The 21,505-nt window shown below is 54.8% G+C and overlaps 1 protein-coding gene across 1 annotated transcript in view; it reads right to left on the bottom strand.

Annotated features, from left to right (window-relative positions):
• Nucleotides 1-21,505, bottom strand: part of SPTBN4 (spectrin beta, non-erythrocytic 4) — a 124,632-nt gene that overhangs the window by 27,381 nt on the left and 75,746 nt on the right. The window contains exons 19-20 of the mRNA XM_075536271.1: nt 18,804-18,950; nt 17,110-17,373 (exon numbers count right to left, since the gene is read on the bottom strand). Coding sequence (XP_075392386.1) covers nt 17,110-17,373; nt 18,804-18,950 — 411 coding nt within the window. The remainder of the gene's footprint in view (nt 1-17,109; nt 17,374-18,803; nt 18,951-21,505) is intronic.

Genomic DNA, 21,505 nt, shown 5'->3' on the forward strand with positions numbered 1-21,505 from the left:
AAGCAGGTGCATAAGTAAATGTGGTGAAGAAAGCTGATGGTGCCCAGCTATTAAAAGACATAGTGTCTGGGGTCTTAAAGGCTTGAAGATAAACAAATTGCCATTTAGCTCAGAAGCAAGAAAGCCCACATGGAAGAAGCACACCAGCCTGTGTAACCACAAAGTGTCAAAGGGATCAGGTATCAGGCATCAAAGAACAAAAAATCATATCATTGTGAATGAGAGGGAGGTGTAGATTGGGGACCAAAAGCCCATCTGTAGGCAACTGGACATCCCCTTACAGAAGGGTCCCAGGGAGGAGTGGAGCTAGTCAGGGTGCAGTGTAGCAATGATGAAACATACAACTTTCCTCTAGTTCTTAAACGCTTCCTTTCCCCACTATCGTGATCCCAATTCTACCTTACAAATCTGGCTAGACCAGAGGATGGACACTGGTACAGATAGGAACTGGAAACACAGGGAATCCAGGGTGGATGATCCCTTCAGGACCAGTGGTGAGAGTGGCGATACCAGGAGGGTGGAGGGAGGGTGGGGTGGAAAGGGGGAACCAATTACAAGGATCTACTTATAACCTCCACCCGGGGGATTGACAACAGAAAAGTGGGTGAAAGGAGACGTCAGACAGTGTAAGATATGACAAAATAATAATAATTTATAAATTATCAAGGGTTCATGGAGGGGGGGAAGCGGAGGGAGGGGAAAAAATGAGGAGCTGATACCAAGGGCTCAAGTAGAAAGAACCTGTTTTGAGAATGATGATGGCAACAAATGTACAAATGTGCTTGACACAATGGATAGATGGATGGATTGTGATAAGAGTTGTAAGAGTCTCCAATAAAATAATTTAAACAACAACAAAAAAAAAACCCTGAGCCCCCAATAAAAAAATTTTTAAAAACCCACTGGCATCTAGATGCCTGTCGAAAGATGCTCGTTGACAAACTGCATACCCAGGCGGAATGAAAAAGTTAAACAAATCCAGAAGTCAGTGACAACGGGAACCCTAGTGGTGTACAGGTTACACGCTGGGGTGCTGACTCTTCAGAGTCAGCAGTTCCACGTCACCGGCCACTCTTCACGAGAAAGACGAGGCTCAAAGATTTTACAGTCTTGGACGTCCACAGGGGCAGTTCTACTCAGCCATTTTCCTGAAGCACCATGGTTTCTGAGAAACTCAAATGGCGATTTCTACCCCTGAGCTCAAAATATACATTAACAACATTCATTTTCACCATTTCGCGCAGGAATAACAAAGACAACAACCACACCAACTAATCAAAACTTTAACTTCCCATATTCTTTCCCGAAAATAGCCGAGTAAACAGCGTGGCTTTAAGAAAAACTACCAGGAAGGAGAGATCAAACACACATCTACTCCCCATCTATGACTTGTTTCTCCGGTACCCCACTCTCATGATGAGATACAAACTCAACAAGTCTGGCCCGCTCGTGCTAGGTCAAGAACTTTCGACCAGTCAACCGCTCTGGTCTTCTCTTTTCCCTGTACACCAGGTTCATGGGTGTCGGTGGCCAAACTCAGCCTGCCTCTTCCCACTTCCAGCCCACTGGCATCAACTCACTGGCGGTGGATATACAGCGTCTGGGAGAGAAGCCAAGGCGAACGTTTATGAGGAAGAAGCAATTGCAGATCAAAAGATCATGTTCTATTTGTAGATATATTCCTCGCCGACAGGAGGAGCCCCCAAAGAGCAGATCCTCATTTGAGATTGGGATCGTGTGAAAATGGAGGATGATCACATCGGATCACGAAAAATGCCGATGGCTCCATGCCGGCAGCACCGAGAAGCGCGGCTCGGCTGAGCGGACACATCACCTCCAGCACCTCTGTCAGCATCAAGCCCTCGTTTCTTCACACCCCTGTGTTTGTGACCGCCAGATGTATGTGGCTCACGGGCAGGCGAGTTCGTTAGGGGCTCGGGTTTACTACTGTGCTCGGTGCAAACGATCAGCTGATGAGGTCGTTGATATGCGAGTGGGAGGTGTCTTGGCGTGGCCGTGCATAAGTAAGTCTGGAGCACACAAGAAAATCAGGTGGCACCTGGTAAGAGGGGTTGTGGAGTTAGTGAACGGGGGGAACATGGGAATGAAAGCGATTTGGGGGTATCGTTTCTAATGTCTGAGCCGTGAATGTTTCTTTATTCAAGTCCTTGAAAAGCACAGGAAAAGCAAAATAAAACATATTTTTAAAAATCCATATAACTATCATTGTGAATAATACACAGAAGGGGGTCAGGAAAGATAGGTCCCAAAAACGGTGGGGGTCCTTTTGGGGTGTGGGGCTAGGAAGCCAGCTGAAGGGGGACATTCATTGTTCTGCAGACACTGGGGGTTAGTTAGGTTTTGTTTTGTTTAGATCTTTACCAAACGATTATATTGATGTATTCCTTGTGGGATTCTAAACAGATGGGGGGAAGTCAGCAGAGGAGAAAACAAAGTCAAGATGGAATTAAGTGGAAACAGATGAGGACAAACTCAAACTCCAGAACCAAGCCCTTTGTTCCAAGCGTCTGTAGGACAGGCCTGTTGCTTTGGTCATCTCCCCCCGCCCCCCCAAATTCCACCCAGTCCCCCAATCCCTCTCTCCAGTCCAGAGATGGGCCTGGAGTTCCACAGTTTCCATATGGCCCCAGCCCAGCCAATCAGAACACCGGAGTCACCCTGGCCACAAGGACTGGGCCCAGTATGCTCACATGGCCGAAGCCGGGCCTGGGAAAACCGCCCTACCTTCCCGAGGGCCTGGATAAAGGCAGAATTCCCAGGGAGGTCATGTGAGCAGGCCCAGCCAGTGAGAATACTGGCTCCCGCTCGTTATGTGATTGGCTTGGAACAGGCGCGTGGTGTGCCTAACTTGTGAAAATCCTGCCCGTGTTTGCTGAGCAAACGGATGTGCAGCGAAGAGCAGGCGTCCTGAGTTGCTGTCCTGTAGAACCGGGCTCCTCTCGCCATCACGCGGGAGGACGTTCTCAGGTGGTAAAAACCAACACAAAGGTGAGCAGGGCTCAGAGACGGAGAGATTCCTGATGGGGTGGTGTGATTCAGACTACCAGACGCTGCACAGGACCGGGATTTTTCAGTTTTGTAAGCCGATAAAGCCCCCTTGTAACCTAAATCCAGTCAGGTTGGGGTTTAATGAACTGCGCTTTACCAATGCACGACGTCTGACCAGGTGGACCCAGCCTGTGGAGTTGGCTGGGCAACCCCCGTGTATGTCAGCACAGATCAGAGCTCCAGAGGGTTTTCAGGGAAGCAGTTTGCCAGGCCCTTCTTCCGAGGCACCTCTGGGTGGCCTCCAACGCCCCACCTTTCAGTTAGCAGTTGAGCGTGGTAACTACTTGCCCAGAGAGTCTTCAGAATTTCTAGGGGATCATAAAATAAAAAAACCTCAAACATGGGACAATAGCAAAGTTTGTAATACATCAAACCCAGGTAAAATGGAAATAAATAGGGAACAATCACAAGTTGTGTGTGTGTGTGCTTAGTCACCCTGAATCCAGAGATTCCTTCATTCAAAATCTTTCAATGTCCTCCCCTCCCCCACTATCATGACCCCAATTCTACCTTACAAATCTGGCTAGACCAGAGCACGTACAAGGATACAGATAAGAACTGGAAACACAGCGAATACAGGACAGATAAACCCCTCAGGACCAGTAATGAGAGTAGCCATACCAGGAGGGTAAAGGGAAGGTGGGTGCGGGGGGGGGGGGAAGGGGAACCGATCACAGTGATCTACATATAACCCCCTCCCAGGGTATGGACAACAGAAAAGTGGGTGAAGGGAGACTGCGGTCAGTATAATGCATGACAAAATAATTATTTCTAAATTATCAAGGGTTCGTAAGGGAGGGAGGGGGAAAACGAGGAGCTGATCCCAAGGGCTCGAGTAGAATAAAACTGTTTTGAGAATGATGATGGCAACAAATGTACAAATGTGCTTGACACCATGGATGGATGGATGGATGGATGGATGGATTGTAATAAGAGCTGTACAAGCCCCAATAAAATTATTTTTTTAAAAGAATCTTCAATGTCTTCAAACCCGTTGTAGGATGTGTGGAAAGATCAGAAGGGTATGGAATCTAAGAAACTCTTCAGCATTGCCTGAAATGCCAAGGTTGTCAGTTCAGTCCCCCATTAGTACTAAGACCCCGACGCCGCGTCTCCAGCAAGGGAGTGTACGGAGCACGTACAGGGACCAGCGCCATCCCGCCTCGTGACTGCCACACCCCCTCTGGCAAATGGGAAACGAGACAGAGAACAAGTCCCATCGGCTCCTAAAAAGGTGTGCTGCCAAATTCCAAATTCTCACAGCATCCAGACTTTCTAGGCTCAGGGACGATGGATGAGCCCCAAAACAATACAAAAGGGGACGAGCTCAACAAGCCTAGTCTTGGGTACGTCCCAGAGGTGAAAGAAGGATTGGAAACAGAGGAAGCAAAGGCAAGGGGCGTGTCTACATGATGACCATCTTTCCCATGGGTGCTGAGCAAAGGGATTCGCAGGACTGTGGACGACACCCAGACACCCGTCAACAGAGTCAGCACACCGTGGCATGCCATCCTGCTGGGAAGAGAAATGAAGTCCGGACGCGGGTCGCGGCACTGGTGAACTTTGAAAACGTCGTAGTGGATGGAATAAGTCAGCAGCAGGAAAGCAAATGACATGTGAGCTCTGGTGAATTTTGACATGTGAGCTCACCGATAGTGAAGAAGCCAATAGAAAGGGGCCTCAAAACACTCGTGGGCGTTGATAGAAAATGGAATTAAGAGAGGATGAGATGATTTTTTTAAAACAGTATTTGAAGGTCCCTTGAAGAGAGGGGTCACCAAGGCTGAGCAGGAGACTTGGAGGCCTAGTGGGTTACGCCTTGCGTTTTTAACTGGAAGTTCACTGGTTTGAACCCTCCCGCTACCCTGGGGAAGAAAGATGAGGCTGGATGCTCTCAGAAAGATTTCACTTCTCAGGCAGCAGAACACCAAGCGAGAGGTTCTAGGCTCTGCTCTGTCCTACGGGGCTGATATGGGTCAGAATCAAGTTGGCGTTTGTGGGTTTGACCACTAGGGCCCAGAAGGCAGAGGACAGGAGAGTGGATGCTTCAAACAGCCATCTCAAAGCCACCGAGTCCACTCTGACTCACGGTCACTCTGAAGGGCAGGGTAGACCTGCCTCCCTGGGTTTCTCAGACTGTCTCCCTTGATGGGAGGAGAAAGCTTCGTCTTTCTCCCAAAGAGCATTGCGGCCAGCAGCCTAACACACAACCTACCGGGCCACCAAGCCTCCTCGCTGACCCTTCAAAAGACTCCCTGCCAGGATGTACACTGGTGCAGATAGGAGCTGGAGGCACAGGGAATCCAGGGCGGATGATACCTCCAGGACCAGGGGTGTGAGGGGTGATACTGGGAGGGTAGAGGGAGAGTGGGTTGGAAAGAGGGAACCGATTACAAGGATCTACATGTGGCCTCCTCCCAGGGAGATGGACAACAGAAAAGGGGGTGAAGAGATGCTGGACAGAGCAAGATATGACAAAATAATAATTTATAAATTATCAAGGGCTCATTAGGGAGGGGGGAGCGGGGAGGGAGGGGAAAAAAAACAGAGGACCTGATGCAAAGGGCTTAAGTGGAGAGCAAATGCTTTGAAAATAAGGGTAAAGAATGTACAGATGTGCTTTATACAATTGATGGATGTATGGATTCTGATAAGAGTTGTATGAGTCCCTAATAAAGTGTTTTAAAAAAATAAAAGACTCCCTGCCATCGCTTCAATGCTGACTCCCAGCCGTCTGGTTGGGTCGTGGGTTCTGAACGGGGCTGCTAACTCGAAGGTCGGCAGTTCGCAACTGCCAGCCACTCCTCAGGAGCGAGAGAAGGTTTCCCACTCCCGTACACAGTCACAGTATTGGAAGCCCCACAGAGGCCAGTGCTACCCTGTCCTTACAGAGTCGCCAGGAGCTGATGCCTAGCGGGCCATGAACAGGGACCCAGAAGAAGAGCCATACAACCGAAAGCCCCCACTGTGCACGGACCTGGCTGCTGAGATCATGGCGGTTCAGGAGGTGAGCATGCTACCATGAACTGCGTCTGACTCCTTCATTTTACTCTCTCCTATCGCTCCTCTACTCTATGACTTCCCTATCATCTTTATACATCATCCCCATAAGATTATGCCTGCCGAACCCACAATTAGTTGTGAGGGCTGGTTTCCCCCCAAAATCGGGTCATAGTCAATGAGGCCTCTCCTTTTTTTTGAGGCCTCTCCTTGAATATGACCCTTGGCATGGCCTTCTCCTGAGGATTCTGGGAACTCCTGAATTTCCTCCTTGGAGGCGGAAGACAGTTCTCCCTCTCTGCTCAGTCCCTGGGAGACAAAGCAGCTGACAGGGCGCATGGAACTGTGCTAGAGCCCTGAGCTGGAGAAGCCACGTGGAGACCCCTGCCAGCGCTGAGATGCCTGCAAAGCCACTGGATCCACAAGACTTCCCACCCACTGGCCTGTGATCTTCCTGCATTCAGCGTCACTGCATGTGTTTCATGAGTCTGAAGAAGGATTTATGCCTTGGCATCGGACATATGGGCTAATATCAGACTTAGGGCCTTGATCTGGACTGGGCTGGATGTTTTCTCAATATTACACTGGTCTTGTCTATAAAGCTCTTCCTTATACACATACGAGTGTCTATGAATTTGTTTCTCTAGCCTACCCGGACTCACACAGAGATGCTTCTAGAAGTGCAGAAAAATTCACCAAAAAATCCCACATACTCACTGCCAGAGTCAATGCTGACTTGAGGTTTCGTTGTGGGTTTCTGGGGCTGTAACTGCTTATGGGAGTAGAAAGCCCGGTCTTTCTCCTGAGGAGCATCTGGTGGTTTGGAACTTCAGGCCCTGCTGACCGCAGCCCTGCGTCACCACCACACCGCCAGCCCTCTACAAGGAGCTAAAGGGGACCCAGCCAGGGAGAGGGAGACGTTTTCCATGTCATAGGGCTTCAACTTCTGACCACCTGGCAGTAACAACATGAGTGTGCATGAGGGCACGTTGCGAGTGTTTGCTGCGTGCCGGGCCCACCTCTGAGCCCGGGCCACCTCACCTCTGCTCCCTGCGACACAGGAGGTCGGGCAGACAGGCCGCCTGTCCTGTCCCTCTCCCACACAGCTGCCTGGCACAAAGCCCACGTTCTGTTACAATCTGTTGAATTCTGTGGTTGGATTAGTCACAGTGATGTCCCTCCAGGGTCCCCTGCTCCCGGCCCTCACTTCCACAGGACCCGATCCTACCTTAATCCGGCACCAAACCCGCTGCCACTGAGTCAATTCTGGCTCAGGTGGACCCTAAGCACTGCTCCTTGGGGCGTCTGAGGCTGGAAACCTTGAGGGGAGCTGACTGCCGAATCTGACTCCCACGGAGCAGCTGGTGGGTTTGAACTGCTCAGTTCGTGATCAGCCGCCCAACGGTTGATGCCCCCCCTCCATTCCCACCCATAGCAGCCCTACTGAGGGTTTCTGAGACGCTAGCTCAAGGGTTCTCAACCTGTGGGTCGCGACCCCTGGGGTTCAAATGACCCTTTCACAGGGGTCGCCTGATTCATAACAGTAGCAAAATGACAGTGATGAAGTAGCAATGAAAATAATTTTCTGGTCAGGGGGTCCCCACATCATGAGGAACTGTATGAGAGGGTTGGGGCATGAGGAAAGTGGAGAGCCAGCTCTAACCCTCATAGCCCTCCCTGCAAGGAGTGGCGGTGGGTTCAAACTGGCAACCTCACGGTCAGCAGCCCGGCACCACCATGCTGCCGTTACTTCTCTTTGTTGAGCTTTCTTCAACATATTGGGGGGAAAGAAACTCGCTTTAAACCATCTAACCACAGGCCCCAATATAGGTTACAACATGGGTGGCCCTCGATGACATGGCTTCCTGAGTCAGCGGTCACCAAGGCCCCCTGCTCAGTACCAGCCCACCGACAGCAAGGGTCTGTCCTTCGTGTGTCCAGCCAGCAGGGCCCGGAAGCCGGTCGGTGGTGGCCTGGGGCCAGGGGAGCGAGCAAGTGGGAGGCCAAGCTGGACCTGAGGTTTCCTTGTGGGCGAGGAGCCTGTGCTGGGACAGGGCGGAGTGGAGGCCGTTCACCCCTGTGGGTATGCCAACAGCGACCCCATTTAAGACGGGGACTCGAACTTCGCGAAGGAGCTCGCCATTTACAACGACGCCTTCTATGTGGTCTGAATACCATCTCAAGTCTTTCCAGAGAGACATCAAAGGTCCAAATAAAACCATCACAAAACAGAGGCACTCACTTCAAAAAATACAATAAAACAGAATACTCCCGAGCCACTAGCCGCATGGCACGTTATAATCCTCGGCAGAGCAAGTCCCTGGCCTGAGGCGGCCCTGGTTCCTGCTCTGATCCTCTCCCTGCTCCATGCCTTCCCATTTTCCAGTTGGGAAAACTAGGGTGCAGAGAGGACCAGCCACCGGTGCAGAGCACCAACAGCCAGATCAGGACTTGAACTCAGGTGAGAGGACCACCCAACCCCTAACTCTCCCCCACGCTGCTTCTCCATAACTAGGCACAGGGAGGCTTAGATGTTTGGGGTCATCTGCCTGTGGTCACACAGCCGAGGCGCGGGACTCAGTCCTGCCCCTGGACAAGTCCCAGGCCATGCTCAGCCGGGCGCTGAGAGGTTCCACGGAGAAGGAATGGGGGGAGAGGGAATGGCTGGAGAAGGAATTGGGTTGGGAGTGGGGGACGTTGGGGAGAAAGTTCCACAGAGCTTATTCAAGGAAAGGTCCTTGCTCAGGGTGGAGGTGGAGGTAGGTGGTGCAGGGCCCCCAGAGACTCAGTCTCCAGCATTTTCCTCTTGCTGGTGCTGGTTCCCCTCAGCGGGCAGGAGATCAGCTCTACACACACACACACACACACACACACACACACACACACACACACATACACGAGCCAGTGGCTGAACCAGACCACAGCTGGCTGAGACCCTACGGGCTGCTAAAGCGGAAGGTGGGTGGCCTGAGAGCCTACCATCTGGTCCCTCAGCTGGAACGACAGTTGGGCAGGAGAGGGCTCTGGGTGACCTGGCCAGGCGCCTGGGCAGTGGGAGCAGTTGGGAAGGGACCATGGGAGGGAGGCAGACCCGGAGAACACCAAGAGAAAGAGAGAAAAGAGAGTGAGCGATGGGGAGGGGGAGGACGGAGGAGAGAGAGGCCCACTGGAGGCAGAAGGCAGACAGAGGTTGAGAGGGGCAGGGACAAACTGAGAGGAAAGACAGACATGAGGGAAATAGGCACGGGGGCAGAGAGGCGGCCTGAGGAGCTGAGAGATGGGGACAGATAGCTCACACAGCCACGCACCCCAGACCCAGAGCCAGCACCGCCCCCAGCCCAGCCGAAGGACTCTGTTGGCCTGAGGGGTGGGGCAGGCAGGCGACTGCCAGGCTGTTGGCAGCTGTCCCGGCCTCCCTCCTGCACATGCTCAGGGCCTGGGTTCTCAGGCAGCTGACCTCAGTCTGGGAACTATGGCCCAGGCTCTGATTGGGCTCCCTCTGCTGTGGTGAGGACCCAGGAGGGGTAGTGATGTTTATGTTGTGGCCTCTGGCACAAACAGCTACATGGCCCCAGGCCAGTCTTTTGTACCCCTGGGTCTCAGCCTCCCCCTTAAACAATTGGGTCCATTCTTTGGCATCTCCTTGGCTGGGTGGGGGCGAAACCATGCAAGGGGAGGGGAGAGCAGTCTGAACCCCCCTTTGGAACCCTCAGAACAGGGGGCCCCTTCTGAGACCTAAATGGTCATTATAGAGGAAGATACGCAGAGGGTGCACTCACCAGTCACCCCCAAAAAATGCAGACAGGAAAAACGTGAAATCTCTCTGTCTATGTATCAGTTTGGGGGGAGGTATCTAAAAAGTCGGACAACACTAAGTCTTGGTGAGGAAATGGGAACTCGCGCTCCAGAGGAGAGAATGGTGCAAAATTGGTACAAAATCTCGGGCAGGCTGTTTGGTGAGATCGTGTGAATATAAGACAGTGCTAACTTTTAACACTGTGCATCTGGACCTCACAAGGAGCCCTGGTGGTGCTGTGGTCAAGCGCAGGGTCTGCTACCTGCAAGGTCGGTGATTCAAATCCACTAGCCGCCGCTCCTGGAGAGAAAGTTGAAGCTGTCTCTTTATTTCAGTAATGACTGACAGCCTGGGGAACCCTACATACGAATGCTTATCTAGGGAGGGGCCCTTGCGGCATAGCGGTTGTTCGTTAGGTTGCTAACCACAAGGTCAGCAGTTCAAAACCACCAGCAGCTCTGTGGTAGTTACCTAATCTGGTGTCAATTGGAGAGGATGACAAGTGAAGGGGTGGAGCCTGGCCTGTCAATCAAGGTATAACCAATGGGGTCTCTGTGTGGGCGTGGCCTTCTCCTGAGGATTCTGGGAACTCCTGAATTTCCTCCTTGGAGGCCGAAGACAGTTCTCTCTCTCTGCTCAGTCCCTGGGAGACAAAGCAGCTGACAGGGCGCATGGAACTCTGCTAGAGCCCTGAGTTGGAGAAGCCACGTGGAGACCCTGCCAGCGCTGAGATGCCTACAAAGCCACTGGATCCGCAAGACTTCCCTCGATGGGGGTGAGTGAGTCAGCTTTCCCCCCCACTGGAGGGTTCCAGCCGCAGCCCTCTTGGTGAACAGCGGGGCACTTTAGCCACCGCACTACCAGAGCTCCTCGGTGCTTTCTAGGTTAGTGTTGTTGGGTGGTGCTGAGTGGCTTGTGGCTCAGAGCCACCCACGGTTAAGAGAAGGAAACACCGCCAGGCCCTGGCCCATCCTCACAATCGTTGCGGCAGCCACCTCATTGAGTGGATTGACCTTGCCCCTTTTCGCTGACCATCTGTCTGTCTCACCAGGCACGATGGATCATGTCCCATCCTCTGAATAACGCGTTTTTGAGAAATCGACGGGGATGAGGCGGCACCGCCCAGCGTGCAATGTGACTAGAAGCGCAGGTGGCTAGGTAATTAAGGGAGCCCTGGTGGCATAGTAGGCTAGTCATCTGCCTGCTAATCTCAAGGTCGGTGGTTTGAACCCAGCAGCTGCTCCAGAGGAGAAAGATGAGGCTGTCTGCTCCTGTAAAGTCGTAGAAAGTCACAGGGGCAGTTCTTCTCGGCCCATGGGATGATCATTGACTCCAGTTGGGTTTGAACCCAAGTAAGTCTCAAAACAATATGCCCTTGATGACAGTGTGTCCTCAGGTTAAGAGGGCTGAAAAGCCACCAGCACGTTAAACAAATACAGCGCCCTACGTAATAGATTTCATTGTCAAGGTACTGCCCGTCTGCAACGACATTCAGCCTTCTGTCCTTGAACCTTCACAAAGTCCAGATAAGGTCGACTGAGCAGGAAACTGAGACTCAAAGAGAGAGGTCAGCTTTCAAGGTCATCCAGGGGGTTAAGTCACAAAGCCAGGGGTGCACGCAGGCGGCCCACACTCCTGCCATCAATGATACTTTGGCCTGCGGGGGCCAGCTCGTGTCACAGGGGAGCTACCTGAGACTCAGCGTCAGAGGCACATTCCCTTGCCCAACATCACGCACCTGGTAAGTGATGGAGCTATGATTCACCGCCAGGCCTGCCTGCATCCTGAGTCCAGGACATGATCTACCACAGTACGCTGGGAAGAGTTCAGTTCTGGGTACAATAGTAACTCTCAGGTTGTCTGAAGAGCCCCGGTGTCATAGTAGATTATGTACTGGGCTGCTAGGCACAGGGTCAGTAGTTCAAAACCACCAGTTGGCCCAAGAGAGAAAAAATGAGGCTTTACAACTCCCAGGAAGACGTACAGGTTTGGCAACCTACTAGGGCAGTTTCGCGCTCTCCTGTAGGGTCGCTGTGAGTCAGGAAGGAGTCTCAGTGGTTCACACAGTGGTCTGCCAACCGAAACGTCCGAGGTTCAAACCCACCAGATGCTCCACAAGAGAAAGATGAGGCTGTCTGCTCTAGTAAAGATGCATCATCTCAGAAACTCACAGGGGCGATTCTCCTCTGTCCTGTAGGGTCGCTGTGAGTCAGAATGAACTCGACAGTGACTGACAACGGCTGCTCTGTATTTATGTCTTCTCCTTACACCTCCCCCTGGCCCCCCTTCCAAGAGTCCCTCGATGCCCCAGTGGGAAGGGGCCTGCCCTGCCCTCCGGCTGCTTGGGAAAGAAGCCTGGCCAACGGTGCCCCCAAATCAGCCACTGAAATCTGACATATGTGGTGTTGCCACTTGAAGGCAACGGGCTCAATGGTTTACCCTGCACGTGCCAGGGGGGACCCTGGGTCAATGGGCCGTTAGAAATTCCATCACTGATGGGCCCATAGGTAAAGGTGTCCCACTAGGAGGCCCTCTGCCAACCCGAAAGCACAGACAAGGAACCCAGCGTGGAATTATACACTGAAAATGGGGCACTCGGCCAACTTTCAAAAACAGATATATTTTTTTACCATTTTTAAACATTTTTTACCATAATAGATTTTTTCTTTGAAATAATCTTTGAAACCTCTCAAGGTGGCAGCAGCAGAGCAGTAAATGGGGCACAGAGACCATCTGGGGCCTGTGTGCTGGCCTTGTGGGCATGTCACCGCCCAGCCATGAAGCTGGGCCTGGCTGGGCTGGGAGGTGCCTGGCAGGAGGCTTGGTGGAGAGGAGCGAGAGGCCAGGCACCCCGCAGGAGAGCCCTGGCCAGTTGCCATTCCAGGCAAGAGATCCCAGCTGCTGTCCCTTCCTTCTCTGCCTCTCCAGCCTCCCTGCTGCCAGCAGCCCCCTGCAGCGGACTCTCTCCTGGCTCCCTAGTACCAGGGCCAGACATTCATGTAGACGATCTCCAAACCTCCTTAAATGACTCTTAGCCCCAAGAGAGCAGTGGTGGGTGGGTGCAGCATTCCCCATGGGAAACCTGGCATTGATTCTCTGTCTCCCACATGCACAGCCAGGTGCCAGCAGAGACTGGTGGGTGGATTGATGCACAACGGGGTGCAGAAAGGCCTGGAGATCAATCCTTGAAAACTAAGCCAATGAAAGCCCTGTGGATCTGGGATCCAGTCTTTCTGGAAGCAAGGGGGCAGGATCAACCCCACAACTATTGCCCGGAGGTCATCTTTAAACCTTAAACTGGGAAAAATAAAAAAGGGGGGGCTATCTTTCCTTGAGCATGAAGATTTTAAGAATTATGACAACGGTTCTCAACCTGTGGGTCATGACCCCTTTGGGGGTCAAACGACCCTTTCACAGGGGTCGCCTGATTCCTAACAGTAGCGAAATGACAGTGATGAAGTAGCAGCGAAAATAATTTCATACATGAACTGTATGAAAGGTTTGCGGCATAGGAAGGGTGAGAACCGCTGGTCTATGTGGAAACAAAAGGTGTCCTGGCAGAGCAGTCTAGCCTTCTGCATTGGGCTGCTTAACCATCGGTCCGCAGCGGAAGCCCATCAGCATGCACAGCCTCGGAGACTCACAGGGGCAGCTTTACCCTGTCCCGCTCACTCACGCAGGGTCAGAATATCGAAACCACGCAGGGAGTTTGGTCTTTGGTCTCGAAGTGACCAGAGCAACCTGAAAGGTTAGATAAGCACCTTACAGGGGAGGGGGGAGTTTATGTCCGTGGCGGGGGGAGCGACAGAGAAGGGAGGGTGAGAATCCCTGCACAGCCTGAAGGCCACCATCCGTGTCGCCCAACGGCACATGTGGTGACAGTCGCGTGCCTGTTAGGTTCCGCTGCGTAGTCTCGGCACCACGGAATGAACTGAAACAGGCCCAAGAAAGGAAGTGCTGCAGACCACCATGATCTGTCTCCTGCGCCCTGTCACGAGGGTAAAGCGGGACTGGGCGGCAGCCCCTCGCACTGTGTGTCAGGCCGATTCTCAACAGCAATACGCCCAAACACCCCTCCGCTGAGAGGCCCTGGGCTCCTGGTTGGGACCAGATCAGTCCTGATTGCTCCTCCTGTCCCAAGCCCCGTGTCAACTGGATCCTTTCCTTGTACAACCTCATTCGGTCCTGGCAAGCCCAGGCTTTTAGATCCTAACTTAAAGATGGGAAGCCAGAGGCCCAGAGAGGGAATGAACCGCAATCGCACTGCCTCCTGGGCCCCAACCCTCCTCCTGCAGCCCCCTGCTGCTCGTCTCGGTGGACAGTCCCTGAGAGACCTCAAAGTCGGCCTGGTGCTGAGTCATCGATGGGTTCAGTGCCTGCCCAGCCCACGGCCCCGGACCTTGGACAAGGATGGATTTCTTAGAGGCCAGTGGAGAGTGTCCCCTTTCTCCGTGTGGTCTGAGAGGCTCCAGGGAGGAGGGTGGACGGAGATCAGAGGGCCTGAGCAGATTCTGGGCAGGATTGCTGGGTGACTGCGTGACCCTGGGCTGTGATTTCATCACGGGCGGGAGGACGAGAGAACCCCTCCCAGGAGGGGCTGTAGGAAGGAGGGAGAAGACAACCGCAGGCCCAGAGTGTGTACCCTCGGTTCTCAAAGTGTGGTCTGGGGAGTCCCTGGGCAGCTCCCAGGACTTTCCAGAGGCCCTGGGGAGGTCACTGGGATTCCTATGAAAATGCTAAGCTGTCACGTCGAGGCAGGACGGCGTGTCTCAGGGACTCCTGGGGCAGCAGCAGGCACAGGAGCAGAACGGAGACTCCAGCCAGACAGGAGCGGCCACACGGAAAAGCAAGGCCAGCCTTCCTGCTAATGTTTGCTTGGGGAGCACACAATTATTCTTCATTTATATATATATATATATATATATATATATATATATATATATATATATATATATATATATATATATATATGCTGTGTGTCTCAATACGTGAGAGGCTTGCTCTTGTTATCATTTTAAGGGATTGAAACTTTAAGGCTATCTCCAGGTTAATTTTTAATACAATGAACACTGATGGGAATGAGCCACCGGAAGGGGAACGGAAGTTCTTTGGGACCAGCAATCCCTGGAGACAACACTGACATCCTTCCTGGTTTCATGCTTCTGGGATCCACACCCGACACTCAAGGAGGCGGCAGTCAAGAGAGCGCCAGACCCATTTGCCGTAGACGACCTAAACGTGTTAAGGGGGCAAAGATGGCCCTTTGAGGTGCAGCGGAGTCAGGCCACGCTGTTTTCCATCATCTTATGTGCGTGGGGTGGGGCCCCCGGTGGTGTGGGGGTTCCTTCCTCAGTGGACTGTGATCCCCAAGGTCAGTAGCTGGAAATCATTGAGCACACCTCAGGAGAAAGAATGGGCTTTCTACTCCTGATGCCACCGTGAGTTGGCATCGACTCGATGGCAAGGAGGGGCTTGGGGTTTGGTGTTGTTGTTGTTGCTTTAATTCAGATGCAGCCAGGCAATGAACCAGGAAGACTGAAGAAGCATTAGGAGGCCCCAGTGACAGAGTGGGTTATGCACTGGCTGCTCATGAGAAGGTCAGTGGTTCTAATCCACCAGCCACTCAGAGGGCGAAAGATGAGGTTTTCTACTCCCCTAAGATTTACAGCCTTGGAAACCCTAAGGGAAAGTTCTATTCTTTATCTTGTAAGGTCACTAAGAGGCCGAATCGACTCGAGAGCCGTGATTTTGGTTTGCGGGCTTGTTTAAAGAAGAATCGATGCTCTCGAATGACCGTGATGGCAAAGACCATCGAATGTACCGTGAGCTGCCAGAGAACAAGCGCATCTGTCTTGGACGAGGAACGGAGCGCATGCTCCTTGGAAGAGAGGATGCTGGGACTTCCTCTCACATACTCTGGACCAGCGGTTGGGCAGAGTCGATCCCTGGGGAAGGCCACCCCCTCCCCTGGGAAAGTAAGAAGGTCAGTGGAGAAGAGGATGACCCTCCGTGAGAGGGATGGACACAGTGGCTGTCACAGTGGAGTCGGACCGAACAACCATTGTGAGGATGGGGCAGGCACGGGCTGTCGTTCATCCTGCAGGACACTAAGTTGGAGCCGACTCCATGGCCTCCGACACCAGCAACGGTGAGGAAGGAGTTCAAAACACGTGCGCGTCGGGGGTGCCGATAAAGTCGTGTGGTCCCTGGTGATTCCACTGCTATCGATTTACCCACAAGGACAGTGAGTGTGTGTGTGTGTGTGTGTGTGTGTGTGTGTGTATGTGTTGCCCACCACTGAGTCCCTGCACCTAGAACCGGCCCAGGCCCACAGTAGGCGCCCCATACACAGTGGAGGCACAAACGAAGGGCTATACACGACGTGGCCCGGTGATGACTTGGTGGTTGCTGGACACCGTGCCACGTACTTCACAAGCCAACCCACGCAGGCGGTGTGGCATAAAGGAGGGTCGAAGAGGTCAAGGGCCTCTGTCACGTGCTATCTGGGCAAGGCGGTTCCCTCCCGGAGCCTCAGTCTCCCACCGGTGAAAGGCGGCTCACCACCGTTGGGGGGTTTGTCCCTGGCATGCGCGGGCAGGAGCTGTCACGGCTGGCAAGGTCAAGAGCAGCACCCAAGCTCTCACGGCCAGCCACGCTATGTCAACAGCAGGCCACGCTGGCTATTGCGTGGGGGCAGATGCCAAACTCGGGGTCGAGACAGGTTGGCCACTGCTCCCTCAGAGGGCCCTGCTTTGCGCGCGTCCTGGGGCCGGGAGCTTCGTGGACTGTGAACTCTGCTCCCCGCTCGGTAAAATGAAGGGTCAGCAAACCAGCACCGATCAGATCGCGTAGGGCTGCTGGGTGGAGTCGCGGACCACTCCACCCCGAGCCGGGTAGAGGACCGACTCAGGGAAATGGCTCCTATCACTCCGGCAAAGTCATTCCCCTGCCTCTGGACCTGGGTTTCTTCATCCAGAACTCAGAGACTGGACCCCAGTGTGCTGCTTATTGACCTCCGATTTCTCACTTCGAATCCCTTCTTCCTTTTGTAACCTTGTCCAGGGCTTTTGGTTGCTTCTAACCATTCCTCATAGCTCGGCTGCCTCCGTCTTAACCTTTCTCCCTTCCCAACCCTTCTGGCCCACAAAAGAATTCCTATATTAAATCCTCTGTTTGAAATACCTCGCGCGAGGTCCCACTTTGACCCAAGCCCTTCCGCCCCCCCACCCCCACCCAGGCCCTACCTGCAGTTTCTTGAGCTGGCTGTTGACGGTGGCCAGGTCCCCCCCAGGGTCTACGTCTTGCAGCTGGCTTTCCATGTGAAGGAGCTTTTTGTCCAGCTCCGCGAAGCTCTGCACCAGCTGGTCAGCCTTGCTGGCCTCAAAGAGCTGCCGTGCCTTGGCCTGGGTGGTGCTCTCCAGCTCTGCCCAGCACTGCCGGATCTCACCCAGTTTCTTCCGCACGGAGGCCGCTAGCTCTGGCTTCTCTTGCATCAGTTGCTGGCCCTCCTGTTCCAGGTGAATGGGAAGCAGAAGAGGAGGGCGAGGGGTGGTCGGTGCGGAGGGACAGAGAAAGAGGAGCGACCCAGAACACAGCGGGGAATGTGGGAAGAGAGAGAGCGCGCGGTGGAGAGTTGGAGACAGAGAACAGAGGCAGAAACAGGCCAATGGACGGAAGGAACGAGGACATGGGAGGAGATGGGGCAAATTAAGAGATGGGAAGAGAAATAAAAGGAGGAAGATTCAGACCGACAAGGAGGAGTGAGACCAACAGGAACAGAGGAACAGTCAAAGGCAGGGGGAAAGCGAGATGCGAGGAGAGAAACAGAGACGTAGGGAAGAGAAAAGGGGAGAGAGATGGGCAGTCCCAGAGTGATAGGCACATGGGTGAAAGGCAGTAAGAGAGAGGAGAGGGGAAAAGAGAGAAAAGAGAGGCAGAGGGAGAAGAGAATGAATTTCCATTCAACTCAGGCTCAAGAACGCTGCCTGGGCCCCACACCCACATCGAAGGGCTTGAGATTGGCTTGGGCAGATCCCATGTGACTCAGGAGGTGGGTACCCAGAGAGGCAAGTCCAGGGGTTCATAGTATTACAGTTCTGAGGGCTCAGAGGGGGAAAATAATCAGCCACGACGGAAGTTCAGCTTGCTGGCCCCAGGACACTTACATTACATCCTATATGAATAATAATGAGCAAAACAATTAACTTGTTGACCGGCAGTCAATGCAGTCAATGCCAACCCAGAGCGGCCCTGTAGGACAGGGTAGAACAGCCCCTGTGCGGTTCCCAGACGGAAACTCTGTACAGGAGTAGAAACTCCTGTCTGTCTCCCAAGGAGCGGCTGGTGGTTTCAAACCGCTGACCTTGCAGTTAGCAGCCCAATGTGTCACCACTAGGCCCCCAGGGCTCCTAATAACAATAGCAGGGCAATGCTGGACGTAGGTGCCTCGTTTTAAGTTTCAGTCCTTTGCAAGTTCAAGAGCCCGGGGAAAGTAGCTACATTGATTATTTCCTGGATGAGCAAGCTGAGGCTTGAAACAGTACAGGCTCCCATCAAACCCCAGGGTGGGAGGGATCCTAGGTTCACTCTGACCTTGGCCTTCTCAGAGCCGGCCCCCCTGCTTGTCTCCACAATCTTCCATCTTAGGTGTTCCAAATTGGGGGTGGGGTGGGGAGAAGCCTGCCCTGGGGGAAGGGTGTAGGTGGTTGGGGGGACCACTGACAACCCGGAGGATCCACCACGGGTACCATTCAGAAGAGATGATGGCAGGGACCCATTGTACAGGTGGGCAAACTGAGGCTCCAAGAGGCCACGTGAATCTAGGAGCTGATACCCAGGGGATTTGACCCGGTTCGGGGGTGGGGTGTGTGCTTGGGGTGGGGGTGGGGGGAGAGGCACTCAGGTGGGGGCTCCAAGGGGGGGCCTGGAGCATCCTCACCCTCTCAATCTTCTCCAGCCACTCCTTATTCTGAGCCAGCTCCGCCATGAACGCCTGGTGTCGCAGCCATCGCTTGTGCAGCTTGTGGCTGTCCTCCCGCGTGCCGTCCCTCGCCATTAGCATCTTCTCATGGATCCAGCCATCCAGCTGTGCACGACGACGGGGAGGGGCTCAGCCACGGACCCCCCCACCCCAGCCCAGCCCTTCCCAGGAGGTGCCAGTGCCGGCACCTCCCACCTCCTGTGTGTGTGTGATGGGGAAGGAAGAAGAAAGGGAGAGGCCTGTATTGGGGGTGAAGGGACAGCTCAGGCTATTGCCTGAGGAGGGGAGGGGAGAAGCAAGGAGGGAGGGGACCCCAGAATGCCCAGTTGTTGACTCCCCTCTCCTGAAGGCGGACCTCTTGACTCCCCGCAAGCCCCCAATGGACAGCTCCTGGGACAAGCAGCCTCTGCCCAGCCAGGGACAAGCCAAGTGCCCCCCTTCTCCAAAAACAAACAAGGCCTTAAACCTGATCCAGTCATCCGTAATTCAGTCCCAACCCGAGCCTAGTAGCAACACTTCCAATTCTGTCTTAACCATCCACAGTAATGGCTATTCAAGATGACCCTGCCCCATTTCCCAGGGCTTCGAATGATATCACCTTACCTAAACCTTGTCCCCCACCCCACCCCCTTCAAGAGCCAAACTCCCAATTAATGCCAAGTCTAGCTCCCGCCTTAGTCCCCCTATCTAGGGGGTAGAACCCCGATTCCACATCCCAGTTCCCCCACACCCCACCCCAGCCCTGGGGCACCAAACACATAGCTTCCCAAACCAAGACCAGCCCTAACCCTTGACCAGAGCCAATCCCCCAAATCCAACACAGACTGCTTTCTGGCTCCCCAAACTAGCCTACTCCTAATTCTAGTCCCAGACTCCCCAATACAGACCTCCCAGGTTGCTTCCTCCCCATGCAAAAAAAATAATAAAACTACTTCAATTCCTCCTACCCACCAACAAAATCAGCTGCCCAGGATGCAGGCACCAAGGGTTGGCCCCCCTCACAACAACCTGCCCTGCCCCCATGAGAACTGTCCACTCCCAAACCAACCAGAGCCTCCTCCCTTGGCTCAAGCCTGGCACCTGGGCCAGTTAGCTCCGCCCTCTCTTCCAGCCTAGTCACAAGGTCCTCCTCAAAAAAAATAAATAAATAAAACAAAACACCAACTCCAGGCTCAGCGGTCCCAGGAGGCACAAATGCCGCCATGGCCAAGGGCAAATCCCGAGCCGGCCAGACTCCGCCCCGCGTCCCTGAGGGTGAGCCCTCCAGGGGTGCGGGCAGAGCCAGACCCCCTCACACGCACTGCTAGAGCCAAGGCAAATGCTGAGCCCCCCCCCCCCAACTCAAGTCTGCGGTGTTCCCCACAGCGTGCTGCAAGAGGCCGCCCTTGGCAAGGCCAGCCCCCACCCAAAGGGAATCAGACCCCAGCCTTAGGGCAAAGGCCAACCTCAACCCACGGCCGTCCTGGGGGGTGGGATTCTGACTCGCATCGACCTGTCCTGGGAAAGGCGCCCCCGAAGGAGACTGCCCCATCACTGAGGGCAAAGGCCAACAACTACGAAGGAGCCCTCCCAAAGTCAGAGCTACCCCACACCCCAGCACACCCAGGGCCTTCACCAAGGCAGAGCCCGCCCCCCAAGAAGTGATGCACCCCCATGAGCCAAAGCGAGCTCAGATCCCGCAGGAACCAACGGAAAAACCCCACAAGGCTGAGAGCCGCCCCCCCCCCCGCCAAGGCCAGGGAAAATCCCGGTCCCTCGCCATGCAAAGTAGAGCCCCCTAAAAAGGTGGAGAGCCCCCTGGACCCCAAAGCCAAGTCGGACTCCTCCCCAGAGTAGCCTCAGAAGTTCCTGCCCCGGGGCCGGCCCCTCCGGCTGGCCCTCACCAGCACCGCGGACAGCTCCCGGCGCCCCGGCGCCCCGGGCCCCCCCCCCGCCCCCAGTAAGGGGGTCCCGCCGCCTCCCCGGCCCGCGCCCGCGCCGCCCGCGCCCCTTCCGCCCGCGGCCCCGGCGCGCGAGTACGCGCCCCGAGACCCTCCCGCGCTCGCGCTGGCGGGGGCGCGCGCCAGCCCCCTCCCCCGGGCGCCCCCGAGACCTGAACGGCGGCGGCGTTGGCGGGGCGTCCCTGCAGCGCGCGGGCGGGCGCTCGCCCCTCCACTGCGACGGCGGCGGCGGCGGCGGCTCCCGCGGACACGCGCCCGCGTCCGCGCCCCCGCCCCCGCTCCGCGGCAGCGCGCCCGCCCGCGCGCGCCCCCTGCCTGCCTCCATGCCCGCCTCTTTGCGGTGGGGGGGGCGCCCCGGTAGAGGTGCTGGGAGGCCGAGGGGAGCGCTTCCCGACCCTGGAGCCTGGATTCCAGAACCCTGCACACACCAGGGAGGGCGCACCTGGACCGTCTCTAATGGGGCCGGGCGGGGGGGGGGGGCTACGTGAGGATGGGGGATGTTGATGGGGGAGGGGTGTGGGCTCTGACCCACGTCCCATCAGGAAGGGCTTGGATCCCGGCTACCTCACCTATGTAGAGGTGGCGGATACTGACGGAGACCTAGATCTGATGGTCTACCTCCGGCACGTGGGCATAAGGGGATGGGGGGGCGGGAGAATGGGTCTGCGTGTTAGCCGGCTGCCCCCCCCACCCCGTGGGCACTGAGGATGGCGAGGCCAA

Source organism: Tenrec ecaudatus, chromosome 18 (assembly GCF_050624435.1).
Source record: "Tenrec ecaudatus isolate mTenEca1 chromosome 18, mTenEca1.hap1, whole genome shotgun sequence".
Taxonomy (NCBI): Eukaryota; Metazoa; Chordata; class Mammalia; order Afrosoricida; family Tenrecidae; genus Tenrec; species Tenrec ecaudatus.